Source organism: Puma concolor, chromosome A1 (genome assembly GCF_028749965.1).
Source record: "Puma concolor isolate L17-30 chromosome A1, mPumCon1.1.hap2, whole genome shotgun sequence".
Classification (NCBI taxonomy): domain Eukaryota; kingdom Metazoa; phylum Chordata; class Mammalia; order Carnivora; family Felidae; genus Puma; species Puma concolor.
This window is the reverse complement of record NC_141667.1, coordinates 212,602,738-212,617,476: the sequence shown is the minus strand read 5'-3', so window position 1 is coordinate 212,617,476 and position 14,739 is coordinate 212,602,738. Positions and strand designations below refer to the sequence as shown.

General features: G+C 43.4%; 1 protein-coding gene across 3 annotated transcripts in view; it reads right to left on the bottom strand.

Moving 5' to 3' along the window:
* The window catches only part of CNMD (chondromodulin), a 33,177-nt gene that overhangs the window by 5,686 nt on the left and 12,752 nt on the right, over window positions 1-14,739 (bottom strand). For all 3 annotated transcript variants that reach the window (XM_025924516.2, XM_086711086.1, XM_025924515.2), the window contains exons 4-5: window positions 13,771-13,884; window positions 9,245-9,398 (exon numbers count right to left, since the gene is read on the bottom strand). In XM_025924516.2, the coding sequence (XP_025780301.2) occupies window positions 9,245-9,398; window positions 13,771-13,884 (268 nt within the window). The remainder of the gene's footprint in view (window positions 1-9,244; window positions 9,399-13,770; window positions 13,885-14,739) is intronic.

Genomic DNA, 14,739 nt, shown 5'->3' with positions numbered 1-14,739 from the left:
CAATTACTGGGTCACAGGGTAGTTCTATTTTTAATTTTTTGAGGAACCTGCATTCTGTTTTCCAGAGTAGCTGCACAGGTTTGCATTCCCACCAGCAGTGCAAAAGAGATCCACTTTCTCTGCATCCCCGCCAACATCTGTTGTTGTCTGAGTTGTTAATGTTAGCCATTCTGACAGGTATGAAGTGGCATCTCATTGTGGTTTTGATTTGTATTTCCCTGGTGATGAGTGATGGTGAGCATTTTTTAATGTGTCGGCCATCTGGATGTTTTCCTTGGAGAAGTGTCTATTCATGTTTTTGCCCATTTCTTCGCTGGATTATTTGTTTTCTGGGTGTTGAGTTTGATAAGTTCTTTATAGATTTTGGATACTAACCCTTTGTCTGATATGTCATTTGCAAATATCTTCTCCCATTCCATCAGTTGCCTTTTAGTTTTTCTGATTGTTTCCTTTGCTGTGCAGAAGCTTTTATTTTGATGAGGTCCCATAGTTCATTTTTGCCCTTGCCTCCGGAGACGTGTTGAGTAAGAAGTTGCTGTGGCCAAGGTCAAAGAGGTTTTTGCCTGCTTTCTCCTCGGGGATTTTGATGGCTTCCTGTCTTACGTTGAGGTCTTTCATCCATTTTGAGTTTATTTTTGTGTATGGTGTAAGAAAGTGGTCCAGGTTCATTTTTCTGCATGTCGCTGTCCAGTTTTCCCACACCACTTGCTGAAGAGATTGTCTTTATTCCATTGGATATTCTTTCCTGCTTTGTCAAAGATGAGTTGGCCATACGTTTGTGGGTCTATTTCTGGGTTCTCTATTCTGTTCCATTGATCTGAGTGTCTGTTTTTACACCAGTACCATACTGTCTTGATGATTACAACTTTGTAATACACCTTAAAGTCCGGGATTGTGATGCCTCCAGCTTTGGTTTTCTTTTTCAAGATTGCTTTGGCTATTCGGGGTCTTTTCTGGTTCCATACACATTTTAGGATTGTTTGTTCTAGCTCTGTGAAGAATGCTGGTGTTATTTTGATAGGGATTGCGTTGAATATGTAGACTGCTTGGTTAGTATTGACATCTAAACAATATTCTTCCTATCCAGGAGCATGGAATATTTTTCCATTTGTGTGTGTGTGTGTGTGTGTGTGTGTGTGTTCAGTTTTCTTTCATAAGCTTTCTATAGTTTTCTGTGTATAGATTTTTCACCTCTTTGGTTAGATTTATTCCTAGCTATTGTATGGTTTTTGGTACAATTGTAAATGGGATTGATTCCTTGATTTCCCTTTCTGTTGCTTCATTATTGGCATATGGGAATGCAACTGATTTCTGTGCATTGATTTTATATCCTGCAACTTTGCTGACATGGATCAGTTCTAGCAGTTTTTGGTGGAGTCTTTTGGGTTTTCCCTATAGAGTATCATATCATCTGCGAAGAGTGAAAATTTGAACTCCTGGCCGATTTGGATGCCTTTTATTTCTTTGTGTTGTCTGATTCCTGAGGCTAAGACTTCCAAACTATGTTGAATAATAGTGGCGAGAGTGGACATCCCTGTCTTGTTTCTGACCTTAAGGGGAAAGCTCTCAGTTTTTCCCATTGAGGATGATATAAGCATTGGGTCTTTCATATATGGCTTTTATGATCTTGAGATATGATCCTTCTATCCCTTTCTTGAGGATTTTATCAGGAAAGGATGCTGTATTTTGTCAAATGCTTTCTCTGCATCTGTTGAGAAGATCGTGTGCTTCTTGTCCTATCTTTTACTGATGTGATGAATCACATTGTTTTGTGGATATTGAATCAGCCCTGCATCCCAGGTATAAATCCCACTTGGTCGTGGTGAATATTTTTTTTAATGTATTGTTAGATCTAGTTGGCTAATAATATCTTGTTGAGGATTTTTGCATCCATGTTCATCAGGAAAATTGGTTTATAGTTCTCCTTTTTAGTGGGGTCTTTGTCTGGTTTTGGAATCAAGGTAATGCTGACTTCATAGAAAGAGTTGGGAAGTTTTCTATCCATTTCTATTTTTTGAAACAGCTTCAAGAGAATAGGTGTTAACTCTTCTTTAAATGTTTGGTAGAATTCCCCTGGAAAGCCATCTGGCCCTGGACTCTTGTTTTTTGGGAGATTTTTGATTACTAATTCAATTTCTTCACTGGTTATGGGTCTGTTCAAATTTTCTATTTCTTCCTGTTTCAGCCTTGGTAGTGTATATGTTTCTAGGAATGTGTCCATTTCTTTCAGATTGCCCGTTTTATTGGCGTATAATTGATTTAAATATTCTCTTATTATTGTTTGTATTTTTGCTGTGTTGGTTGTGATCTCCTCTTTCATTCTTGATTTTATTTATTTGGGTCCTTTACTTTTTGATAAAACTGGCTAGGGGTTTATCAGTTTGGTTAATTATTTCAAAGAACCAGCTTCTGGTTTCATTGATCTGTTCTGCTGGGGTTTTTTTTGGTTTCAATAGCATTGATTTCTGCTCTGATCTTTATTATTTCCTGTCTTCTGCTCGTTTGGGGTTTTATTTGCTGTTCTTTTTCCAGCTCTTTAAAGTGTAAGGTTAGGTCATGTATCTGAGACCTTTCTTCCTTCTTTTGGAAGGCCTGGATTGCTATATACTTCCCTTCTTATGACTGCCTTTGCTGCAACCCAGAGGTTTTGGGCTGTGGTGTTATCATTTTCATTGGCTTCCATGTACTTTTTAATTTCCTTTTAACTTCTTGGTTGGCCCATTCATTATTTAGTAGGATGGTCTTTAGTCTCCAAGTATTTATTACCTTTCCAAATTTTTTCTTGTGGTTGATTTTGAGTTTCATAGCATTGTGGTCTGAAAATATGCACAGTATGAACTCGTTCTTTTTGTACTTGTTGAGGGCTGATTTGTGTCCCAGTATGTGATCTATTCTGGAGAACTTTCCATGTGCACTGGAGAAGAATGTGTATTCTGCCGCTTTAGGATGAAATGTTCTGAATATATCTGTTAAGTCCGTCTGGTCCAGTGTGTCATTCAAAGCCATTGTTTCCTGGTTGATTTTCTCTTTAGATGATCTGTCCATGCTGTAAGTGGGGTGTTGAAGTCCCCTACTATTATGGTATTATTATCAATGAGTTTCTTTATGTTTGTGATTGATTTATATGTATTTGGGTGCTGCCACATTTGGAACGTAAATGTTTGCAATTGTTAGGCCTTCTTGGTGGATAGACACCTTAATTATGATATAAAGCCCTTCTTCATCTCTTGTTACAGTCTTTATTTTAAAGTCTAGATTGTCTGATATAAGTATGGCTACTCTGGCTTTCTTTTGTCTACCATTAGCACTATAGATGGTTCTCCATCCCCTTACTTTCAATCTGAAGGTGTCTTTAGGTCTGAAGTGGGTCTCTTGTAAACAGCATATTTATGGATCATGTTTTCTTACCCATTCAGTTACCCCATGTCTTTTGATTGGAGCATTTAATCCATTGCCATTTAGAGTGAGTACTGAGAGATTTGAATTTATTGCAATTATGTTGCTTGTAAGTTGGAGGTTCTGGTGGTGTTCTCTGGTCCTTTCTAGTCTTGTTGCTTTTGGTCTTTTTTTTCTTGTCTTTTATCCCTTCAGAGAGTCCCCCTTAAAATTTATTGGAGGGCTTGTTTAGTGGTCACGAACTCCTTTAATTGTTGTTTGGGAAACTTTTATGTCACCTTCTATTTAGAATGACAGCCTTGCTGGATAAAGAATTCTTGGCTGAATATTTTTCTGATTCAGCACATTGAATCTATCCTGCCACCCCTTTCTGGCCTGCCAAGTTTCTGTGGATAGGTCTGCTCTGAACCTGATCTGTCTTCCCTTGTAGGTTACGTACTTTTTTTTTCTCTTGCTGCTTTCATGAGTCTTTCCTTGCCAGAATATTTTGTGAATTTGACTATGATATGCCTTGTTGATGGTCGGTTTTTGTTGAATCTAATGGGAGTCCTCTGTGCTTCCTGTATTTTGATGTCTGTGTCTTTCCCCAGGTTAGGAAAGTTTTCTGCTATGATTTGTTCACATAAACCTTCCACCCCTTTTTCTCTGTCTTCATCTTCTGGGACCCTTATGATTCTGATGCTGTTCCTTTTTAATCAGTCACTGATTTCCCTAATTCTTAAACCGTGCTCTTTTGCTTTGTCTGCTCTTTTTTTCTGCTTCATTATTCTCCAGTAGTTTGTCCTCTATATTGCTGATTGGCTGCTCTGCCTCATCCATCTTTGCCACCGTGGCCACCGTGGCATCCATTCGAGATTGCAGCTCAGCTATAGCATTTTTTATTTCATCCTGACTAGCTTTTACTTCTTTTATCTCTGCAGAAAGGGATTCTAATCTATTTTCGACCCCAGAAGTATTCTTACTGTGATTCTAAATTCTGGTTCAGACATCTTGCTTGTATCTGTGTTGATTAAGTTCCTGCCTGTCGTTTCTTCCTGCTCTTTCTTTTGGGGTGAATTCCTTTGTTTCATCATTTTGAAGGAAAAAAAGGAATTAAAGTAAAAAAAAATAAAATTAAAAAATTAAAAACAACACACATACACACAAAAGTCAAATAAATGATGCTAGATCCTAGATGTGTTTTAGTCTGGGTGTTGAAAGGAGCTTGATAGATTAGGGGGAGGAAAATATTTGAAAATTTGAAAAAATACAATGAAGTAGAATAAAATGAAATGATGGAAGTAAAATAGAATTTGAAAAATTTACAAAAAAGTAAAAAATATAGTAGAAAAATAATTTTAATAAAAATTGAAAATGAAAATAAAATTTTTCTCTTTCTGTATTCAAGAAAAAAAAAAAGTGATAGATGGACCAGCAAACAGACTGAAATAGAATTGAAATTACATCGTTCTCCCCTAGAAGTCAAACTCTGAAGCGCTTTATAGTCTGCAAACTAAGCAGGCTGAGAAACTTGAGGTGTTCCTGAAGAGCGAGGTTGGCTCAGTTGGGCGGGGCTTAGTGTAATGGCTCTATTCTCCACTAGATGGCGCTCTTTAGTTTACTGGGGTGGATTGTTGCCGCCCTCGTTGGTCCGTATGCGCATGCGCGGGAAGAGTGAAAATGGCGTCACCCAGTTGCCCAGTCTCTACTATCCAAACTCCATTCTCTCCGATCAGCTGTCGCACACCCGTCCTTTGTCTCCAGCTTCCGTCCACTCCCTGCTTTTACATTGTTCGTGACCAAGCCATCAGGTTAAAGGCGGCACGTCCCTCCTACAGTGTGGCTCCCTCTCGGATGCAGCTGTGTTTCCCAACCCCTCACTTCTGAGGGACTACGACTTTGACCCGCTCAGATCCTCTGGGGGAGGGTCTCACTGAGCAATGGCCAGGTGCTGCCCGCACCCAGGAACGTTTGTGGGACCCTGCTGCTGCCGATGCCCAGAGACTGGCTGGGTGCCAGCCCACCCCACAAAAGGTTCACGCCATCGTGTAGCAGCGTTTCAGGGATATGGAAAATCCCAACATGCATGTGGCACCAGGCTTCACCCTTAACGTCCTGTTCCAGAAGCAGCGAATGTGGTTGTTCTCCGGGGTCTGCTGGGGTGGCTACAGATTCTACCAAATGTCCTCCCAGCAGGGAAACCGCCTCTGCCCGTGGCTTGAGAACCCCTGGACTTCACTCTCCTCCTGGGGATTCGCCCTTCCCACCAGAGCTTCTCCAGGTAACGAGCTGTGGAGTTTCAGACTCTGTGCTCCCCCTCTTTATAGAGTCTTAATGGAATTTAAACCCTCGCCTTTCTCCTTTCTGCCTGTTTTGTTTGGTCCCTGCAGCTGTTTCCACTTTTCCACTTTCTCTCCAGCTGCTTTTGGGGGGGGCGGGGGATGTACTTTTCCCATACATCCCCCCCTCCCCCCCATCTCCATCCTCTCTCCACAAGAAAAAAGAGCTCCCTGCCCTCCTCAGCTTCTCTCTCCCTCACTTTACCTTTCCGCGCCGCATACCTGCTGAATTCTGTGGTTCAGGTTGTGCAGATTGTTGTGTGATCCTCAAATCAGGATTTGGTTGATTTGTGTTGATTTGGCTGTATTTCGTGGATGTGAGATGCAAAAAAAAAACTTCCATGCTGTTCCACCATCGTGACTCCTTGCTGTTTGTTTGTTTTTAAGTAAGCTCCACGCCTGGCATGGGGCTGGAACTCTCCAAGCAGATATCTAGATTCACATGCTTTACCAGCTGAGCCAGCCAGGCACTCCAGCCCTCTGTGTTCTTAACAGGTTGACTATATATGTATAAAGCTTTACAATTTTTAGGAGATTTGTTGTCTTAGTTGATTCTTTTAAAAATCCTATGGGTGGGATAGAAAAGGCAGTAACTTTTATATGTGAGGGCATCGAGGCTCAGAAAGACCAAGTGACTTGGCCAAGATCACAGAATGGGTGGCAGAGACAGGAGCCAAACGTGACCTTCTCTGGCTCCCAGCCCAGTGCTCTAGTTGATCACACAGCCACATGGGTCCCATGGTTGCTGAATAACAGACATGGAAAGTAACCACCCAATGTGGGCTTTGGTGTCTCTCGGAGTCTGACTTTCTTCATCTGTAAAATGGGGATAATGTATCTAATTCACCGAATGGTGACAGAAGATAGAGTTGTGCCTAAGGGTTTTACTATAGCATTTGGCATATAATAAGCCCTCAAATGTTAGGTAATGATGATTATAGCATGCTGTATTATTTCTGAGAACTTAGATGTGCTTTAGAGCCATGGAGAACTTCCATAGACAGCTTCTGGGTTTCTGAGTTCATGGTTGGAGAGGCATCAGGGAGACCTGGATTCAAATCTCAATACCACTTCTTTTAACTAACTGAATGACCTCAGGCAAGCTGTTTAATTTCTGTGAACCTTGGTTTCTTCATCTATAAAATGGGACTATTTGTAGTTACTAGGACAGTTGTTGGCAAAAAGTAACTGAGGACAAAATAGAAAGCTGTAGCACAATGGCTGGCACAAAGCCAGCGCTCAGCGACCCTCACCCTTCCCTGTGACCTTGCCCAGCCACTATTGTCTCTTGATAATACAGCTCTGTGACCTGCCAGCTTAAAGATCCAAGACAGAGGTTGCTGGAGTTGGGGAGTTTGTTTTTGTTTTTTTTCGTGTTTTTGTTTATTTTTGAGACAGAGAGCATGAGCAGGGGAGGGGCAGAGAGAGAGGGAGACACAGAATCCGAAGCAGGCTCCGGGCCCTGAGCTGTCAGCACAGAGCCTGATGCGGGGCTCGAACTCACGGACTATGAGATCATGACCTGAGCCCAAGTCAGACGCTTAACCGGCTGAGCCACCCAGGCGCCCCTGGGGAGCTTTTTTTAGAATTAGGTGGTTGGGACCGACATCCTCAGAGGGGGTTTACTTTCTTGATTTTATTGTTAAATGTGACATTTATGAAAGACTGAAAAAAAAAATTCTTCATCTTTAATGTGTATAATCCGCCCTGTGGCTGTACCAACAGTTACTTAAACCTTTTCATCGCTGGGGGCATTTCCACTTTTCTGGTGTTGTGCATAACATGTAATTCTGGGATGGGTCTGGTGATGATTGACTACTTAAGAGGTGGTCCTGCCTGTGGGCTGTGAGGGACCAAGCTCCATATCAGAGGTAGGGAACACGCTCTTTCCCAAAGGGTGAAAGCGCTCAGTCAGCCAGACCAGCACCGCCTTCGCACGGCCACCCCCGCCCTCTTTGCCCTGCTCTGTTAGGTTTCCTAACAGGGTGTGTTCGCTTGCTACAATGTAAACTTCTGTTCAGTGCATCCCAATTACCTGGCACAAGTAAATGGCACGCAATAAGCCTTCAAAAAATGTCCAACAAATGAACGAACTCACTGGGTAAGAGGCTTGTCCTCACGAACGGGAAGTGATTAGAGAGAGCTCTACATGGGAGCATCGCCTGAGGCTCTGATGCGGCAAAGTGACAGGTATTGGAGGAGTAGTTCCTGGGGGTGGGAAGCAAGAAGCCCATTCCGTGTGGATGGAGGTGAGCAATTGAAAACTAGACCTTGGCAAACGGCCACAGAATTGCGAGTTGCCAGCACCCCCTGGAGCAAGAACAGGGAGGGCAAAAGTGACCCTCCATTTGGCCGCCCCCTCTCTGGCCCCAGGGGGTGACAGACACTGCTCATGCCTGTGGCCTCAGGATCCTTCTCAACTCTCCTTCCAGTGGCTTAACAATTGAATCCTATTTGCTTTGCCTGGGCCAGAAAGGAACCATCTTATCCAAGCTTTGGGACATGATATTTGTGATTCAGAGGAATGAATTAGCCATGGCAGAACCGGAAGCCTGAACTTTCTAAACCTGGTCAGGTTTTGTGTTTTTTGTTTTTTTTTTTAATTATGGTAACATATACATCAAAATTTACCATTTTAGCCATTTTTATGATTGTACAGTTGAGTGCATTCACATTGCTGTGCAAACGTCTGTTTCCATAACTTCTTCAGTTTTGCGGAATTGTAACCACACCCTTTCAAAAATAACTGCCCATCTCCCCCTCCTAAGCCTCCCCCTCCTAAGTGGTCTTAATGCCTGTATTTTATTTCCATGCTGCTCTCTCTGTGTCCAATAAAATCTTTCAGAAAACAGTATACCTCAGCTGTGTTGAGAGAAAGGCCCTTTTCCCACACTTGAGCCAGAACTACTGAGTCAGCCTTTGGGGGGCCAGTGGGGTGACTGGTGGCAGTGACGAGTGAAGGTGCCCTAGGGACGGAGAAACTTGGCCCTCGGGGCTCACCTGCCCTTCACCCACTGATGGCTCAAAGGTATGCTCCAACCAGGGGTCCTTCATTTCTTTTCAGCGGACTTAGGAGCTGATGCTCAAGCCCTGAACTTGAAGAATCTCAGCCTATGGCCACAGCAGCTTTTGGCTGCCTCATAATTCTAGGTATGAGTATAATAAAGATTCAGCAGTCTGACAGCTTCTTAGGCCCTTGATTCTCTGCCCTCAGAATAAAAAACATGTAAAATTGGAAAGTGCAAACAACTTAGATTAAGGAGCAGAGCAGAAAGAAGGGGGAGTCTCATAAATAAAAATGGCAGATGACGCAGTAATGGTGAGTCTCCCTGATCTGCTTCCTGTTAACCCTGCCACTCAGTCCCTTCCCTAGAACATTCATGGTTGTCACCTTCCTTCTCTTTGATCTGTCTTGCCAATTACTGAGACACTGTGACTTGCGTCCTGATAAGTCTTCCTTGTTACATGCTCAGGCCTGTGGAGGGGCTCAGGAAACATATCAGCAGCACTAAAAGAATTTAAAATGTTACCTTTTGGGTATGTTGGCTTAAGCCAGAAGATAGGAAGGTCACCACAGAGTTCTAAGACCTTAGAACTCAAGAAGCTGTTGTCCTTCACGGGCTGGTCGACAGCCACCCAGATAAGAGAATTTTCTTCATCCTTGACTGGCATGATCTTGCCTTCCTGTAAGTTCAGTAAAAACGAAATGCATTGAGCAGAGTGGATGGTGAAACATGCGTATTAAGAGTCACGTGCTGGTAAAACATTATTTCGCCTACTAAAAACTTAATGAGAATTGTGAGTGTGTGTGAGGGGCTGTGAGCTGTGTGTGGTGTGCGTGTGGTGGGGTGTAGGCGGGGGTATGTCGTGTGTGTGGGGTGAGTGTGGAGATGTGAGTGTAGGGGGTATTGTGGGGTTTTGTGGTGTGTGTGTCGGATGTCGGTGGAGGGCAGGTAGTGTGTGTGGGATGAGTGGGGTGGGGGTATGTGTGGGGTTGTCGGGGGGTGTCAGTGGGAGGTATACAGTGTGTGTGGGGTGAGTGTGGGGTGTGTATGTGGGGGGGTTTGTATAGCGTTGTGGGGTGTGAGTGTGTGGGTGCGTGTGTGCATGTGTGTGTGTGTGTGTGTGTGTGTGTTTGTGATGCGTGTAGGGGAGTATGGGTTGGGTGTGTGTGGTGTGTGTAAGGGGGCATGTGTGGGGTGTGCTGTGTGTGTCTTATCTCTGTAGCTCTCTTCACAACATTGTCTTCGCCCTGCTTGTCGCCCTGCCTTGCATAACTGAAATGTGTGAATATTGAGTGTCCTGAGTGGAAGTGAAAATTACTTGCTACCAACTTTGAGATTTAGGTTAATCTGATGTTGCTGATCAAAGATTTTTTTGAGGAAAAGCAATTGAACGGACTCTGAAATCCTGTAAAGGGATAGAGGAGCCCTTCATTTGAAGTGAAAATCCTTTGGGGTTTTGTTCTGCAGCCTCCGAACAACAATGGAAAAAGCAAGCGATTGGTTCTTTAATGTCTTCAGTTCAAAGTATTATTTAACATAAACCATTTCTACATTTCCCAGCTATAACAAAACACATTTCAGATGTTCCTCACATCAAGCACACCACTGAGATTTCAAAGTTAAACCCTGAATTTTCTTATACAGCGAGATACTGAGAATGGTCTGATAACCCAGGAGACAAATTTATTTTGCCAGGTTGTTCCTTTCATATATTTATTAGTTTGCAATAGGTTGGAGAAATTAAAATGTTTTCTCCATATTTTCAGCTAAAAGCAGCACTTCATTTATGCTTTCTCCCCGAGGCTTATGGTTGCATGAAAACAACTTAAAGTCATTGGAGGAAGTTAACACTCAGGTAATCCAGTTATTTACCTTAAATTAAATGGCTCTGTCCAGGAAATGAATACTCTTTGGGTATAGCAGCTTTTTAAAGTTCTACGAAACTGATGAAAATTTTATAAGAGCAAGTGGTACATAAACCTACTTCATCATAATCTAAAGCGTGTGGGGAAAGAGTGGGGCGATGGGGATAACGCATACATATGCATCTTACAAGCTAGGAATGTTAAATCAACTTACGGCACATGGTCTCAGCTGCCCATCCAACCTTGTCTCTCCCTGCCCTTGCAACACAGTCCCGCTTCTGTGTGAGGCAGCAGTGTCCCCGCCCCAGGAGAGAGGCTGGCTGCTTGCTTTCTCAGACCCTCCAGTGGCTTGGGGTGCCCTAGACTATGCGATTCACACTGAAGTCTACTGGGGGGCTGAGAAACCTCCTGCTTTTCCTAATTAAAGGGAAGTCGTGCTTGGCACTGCTCAACCCCTTCTGACTTCGTACTCGAATGCACGGTTGATGTTTTGGAGCTGGAAGGAAAGGCCAAAAAAAATCAGCGATGCTGGCCACCGAGCCAGTGCCTGCAGCCACCTCCTTCCGTATCGGCTACTGTGCAGAAAAACAAATCCTTTTTGTTTCAGTCACTCTGGGTGTAGTTTTCTGCCACTGACATTCCTAATCCACACAAACACGTTGCCTGCATTTGACTTGTCCACCAGAGGGTCCACCAAGCACAATATAAGCAACTAAAACACAGAAAAAATAATTCAGCTTTACGGTCTAAGAAAAGAATCAGATGCAGGCAAAGCTGTAAAAGGCTAAACTGGTCATCACTGAATTATTTCTATATTCAAATAATTACTTTGAATTATTTGAAATAGTGAAAAATTAAAGATGGCTCTAAGTATTCAAGAGCAAAAGACTTAAATTATAATCATCTGATGACGTATAATACCTCCATTATCATCTACATTTTAGAATAACTAAAGTTAGGTGAAATTAATAAGAATGTAGAGCAATATAACTTCAGTTATGAAAAGGAAACCACACATCCCCGTGCATTAAAAAAATTCACCAAAACATTAACATTAGCTATCTGTGGATTATGCAATTGTGGATGATTTTCTTCTCCATTCTATGTAATTCCCCAATTTTCTACCATGGCTACGTATTGTTTCTAAATATCAGGAAAAAAAAAATAACCTTGTTTTTAAAGAACCCCAGAAATGTACTGCAAACTTATGATTAGATCTCCATCAGCTATGTTAGGAGAGCTGGCTCTTCTGGAAGGCAGGAGAAAAGAACCAGCTCTATGTCCACTTAAGGAGGAAATGTAAAGGCTTGTGCATTACAGAAACTGAGTCACAGGACTATAAAAAATGGTAATGCAATAAGAAGTTCAAGGGTCAGGGTGCCTGGGTGGCTCAGTCAATTAAGCATCGGACTTCAGCTCAGGTCATGATCTGGCGGTTCATGGGTTTCGAGCCTGGCGTCGGGCTCTGTGCTGACAGCTCAAGAGCCTGGAGCCTGCTTCAGATTCTGTGTCTCCCTTGCTCTCTGCTTCTCCCCCAACCGTGCTCTGTCTCTCTCAAATATAAATAAACATTTTAAAAAATTTAAGAACATTTCAAGGGTCAGAACAAAGGAGCTCTTGGTCTCATTTTTATACTCCGTACTAGTGGGTTCACACTGAGCATGGCATTCTGTTCTGAATGGCACAGCTCCTGAGGAACAAACTGGAATATGGTCACAGCCAAATGACTAGAGCAATGAAAGTCTGGAAACCGTCTCACAGGATGAATGGGGAAACTGGGAGCAGAGTAGAAAACTGGGGACATGATAGCCAGCTTTAGAAACTCACCGGTTTGTTTTAGCTTTTGTTTTGTTTTGTTGTGAGACGCCTGCTGCTCCTATGATGGCAACCAGGCAGTTTCCAGGCACCTCTGCTTACCCTTAGTTTTCCTCTTTTGCCTTAAGGGAGCTGATGCTTGCTTTCCCTCCCTCTCGGGGACACAGGAAGGACCAAAGCTGATCATAATGGAATTAGTGATTTAGAGCAGCAGCCGTGTAGTCATTATCCGGTAGGTTCTAGGGCTACGAGGACAGGATGCAGACCCTTAGTTTGTAGATGGCAAAACCGAGGTCCAAGGAATTGAAGCCACATCCACAGCAAGTGTCAGAGCTGGGATTCGAACCCACATTTTCTAACTCTAAAGTCTATTTTCTTCCCACTATATCCTGCCACAACTCACATGGAAGGCAATAACACGTGGAACCACTTCATAAGCCCTAAAGTATCAAATAAATGTAACACATCAGATGTGTCTTTAGAACTCTGTGCAATTCTTAAAGTAAATTTTTATAAAATCAGGCTCAGAGGCAAGTTGTTAATAATAAATGGGAAAATTATACTTAAAATCCTCACAAGTCTGACATGTAGGAAAGGAATTCAATACATGTTAAGGAGCTTCACTGGGCTGAACTCAAGCCAAGGGAAAGAAACCAGGGGAGCCAGCTCAACTCAGTGTAGAGCATAACGGTTTGAACTGTCCCCTTCCCCAGGAAGTTGCCTGGCACCCAGGGAAGGGAGCACCCTGTCATTGCTTTCCAGCACAGCCACTGGAGATTTTCAGGAGGAGCCCCGCACTGATTGGAAGTGAGGCTAGAAGGCTCCTGAGGCCCCTAATGAAGATTCTGTTATGAGACGTCCTTTGTATTGTTTTCATTACTAATCGGATAGTTCCCCAACATTAGGCAAATGAGAGCCATGTGAAGACCGAGCCCTTTTATGCACTTTAAAATATGGTTTACTGGGGCACCTGGGTGGCTCAGTTGGTTAAGCGTCTGACTCTCATCTCGCCCCAGGTCACGATCTCACAGTTCATGGGATTGAGCCCTGCATTGGGCTCTGCACAGAGACAGTGTGGCTCCTGCTTGGGATTCTCCCTCTCTCTCTTTCTCTGCAAATCCCCTACACATGCTCTCTCTTTCTCTCAAAATAAATAAACATTAAAAAATATATGGTATACCATGTCATATAAGAATGATCACTTGGAATTGCCAAGGAGGACCAAAATAGTTCCAACTCCTTTGGCAGAGAAGGAATAGAATCTGTATTCTGGTCACAAAGCTATACAGGAATGAGAGACAGAAAGGGTTGTGGATTCAAATGATGCCTACCAGACCCCCTTGCTGTCTGAAGCATGCGGGCGGTACCCACCAATTCGGAGGAGATGCTCTGTTTGGTCACGGTGCCCACTTCAGGAACACGAGCCTTCACCTGTGCTTTGATGTAGCACTTTTCTCCTCCAGCAAAACGGATTCCGGTGATGCCCTAGGAAATAAAATTTTATCCATCCATCTATCCATTGGTTCATTTACTCAATGTGTTGAGTGTCTACCGTGAACCGGGCACTGTTCCAGGCACTGGGTATGGGCATGAACAGAACAGATGGCATGTCTGCACTCACGGAGCTTACCTCGTTGTGTTATTTACCAAAAATAAAAGGCAGAGGGGAAGTCAGGTGGTGGTAAGTGCTATGGAGAAAAATACAGCAGAGTGTGAGACAGGAATGACAGAGGTGGTACTTTTGACAGTGTGGTCGGGGAGGCCCCAGTCAGGGGCATGTGAACTGACACGGAGTATGGTCATTGCTCCGTTAACCCAAGCCGGCTCAGATGAAATGCTGCCTCGTCCAGGCAGCTTTCTCTGACCCTGATTTCCCGTAAGCTCTCCAGTCTTCATTCCCTCCTGTGGCACTTAGTTCTCAGTGCCTGTGCGGTCACTCCTGGTCAAGGTCCTGGCCCCACTCAATGATAAGCCTCTTTGACATTGGTATCGGAATCTTTTATCTTTCTGGTGATCCCACGAAGGTTCTCAAAAGATGGGGGCCCAATTAATTAATTCTATGGATTCCGATTTTTCCCAGGTCACCCAGCCAGGGAAATAGCAACACTTCGACAACACCAGGAACTGACCTTTGTTCCTAGACCTTACCTGAGGACTCAGATGTTTTGTTCTTGTCCCCTGTGTGACACAAACAGTGTCTCCTTGTCAGCCTAGGGACTGGCCTTACGGGAAACCTCGTCCACGGGGCTCCGGTGTTGGCTGACCGCTCGGTGCCGATGCTACCTCGGGTGCATCAGGCACAACAGTACGTTCTGTCCCAAGAGTGTTTCCTTTCACCCT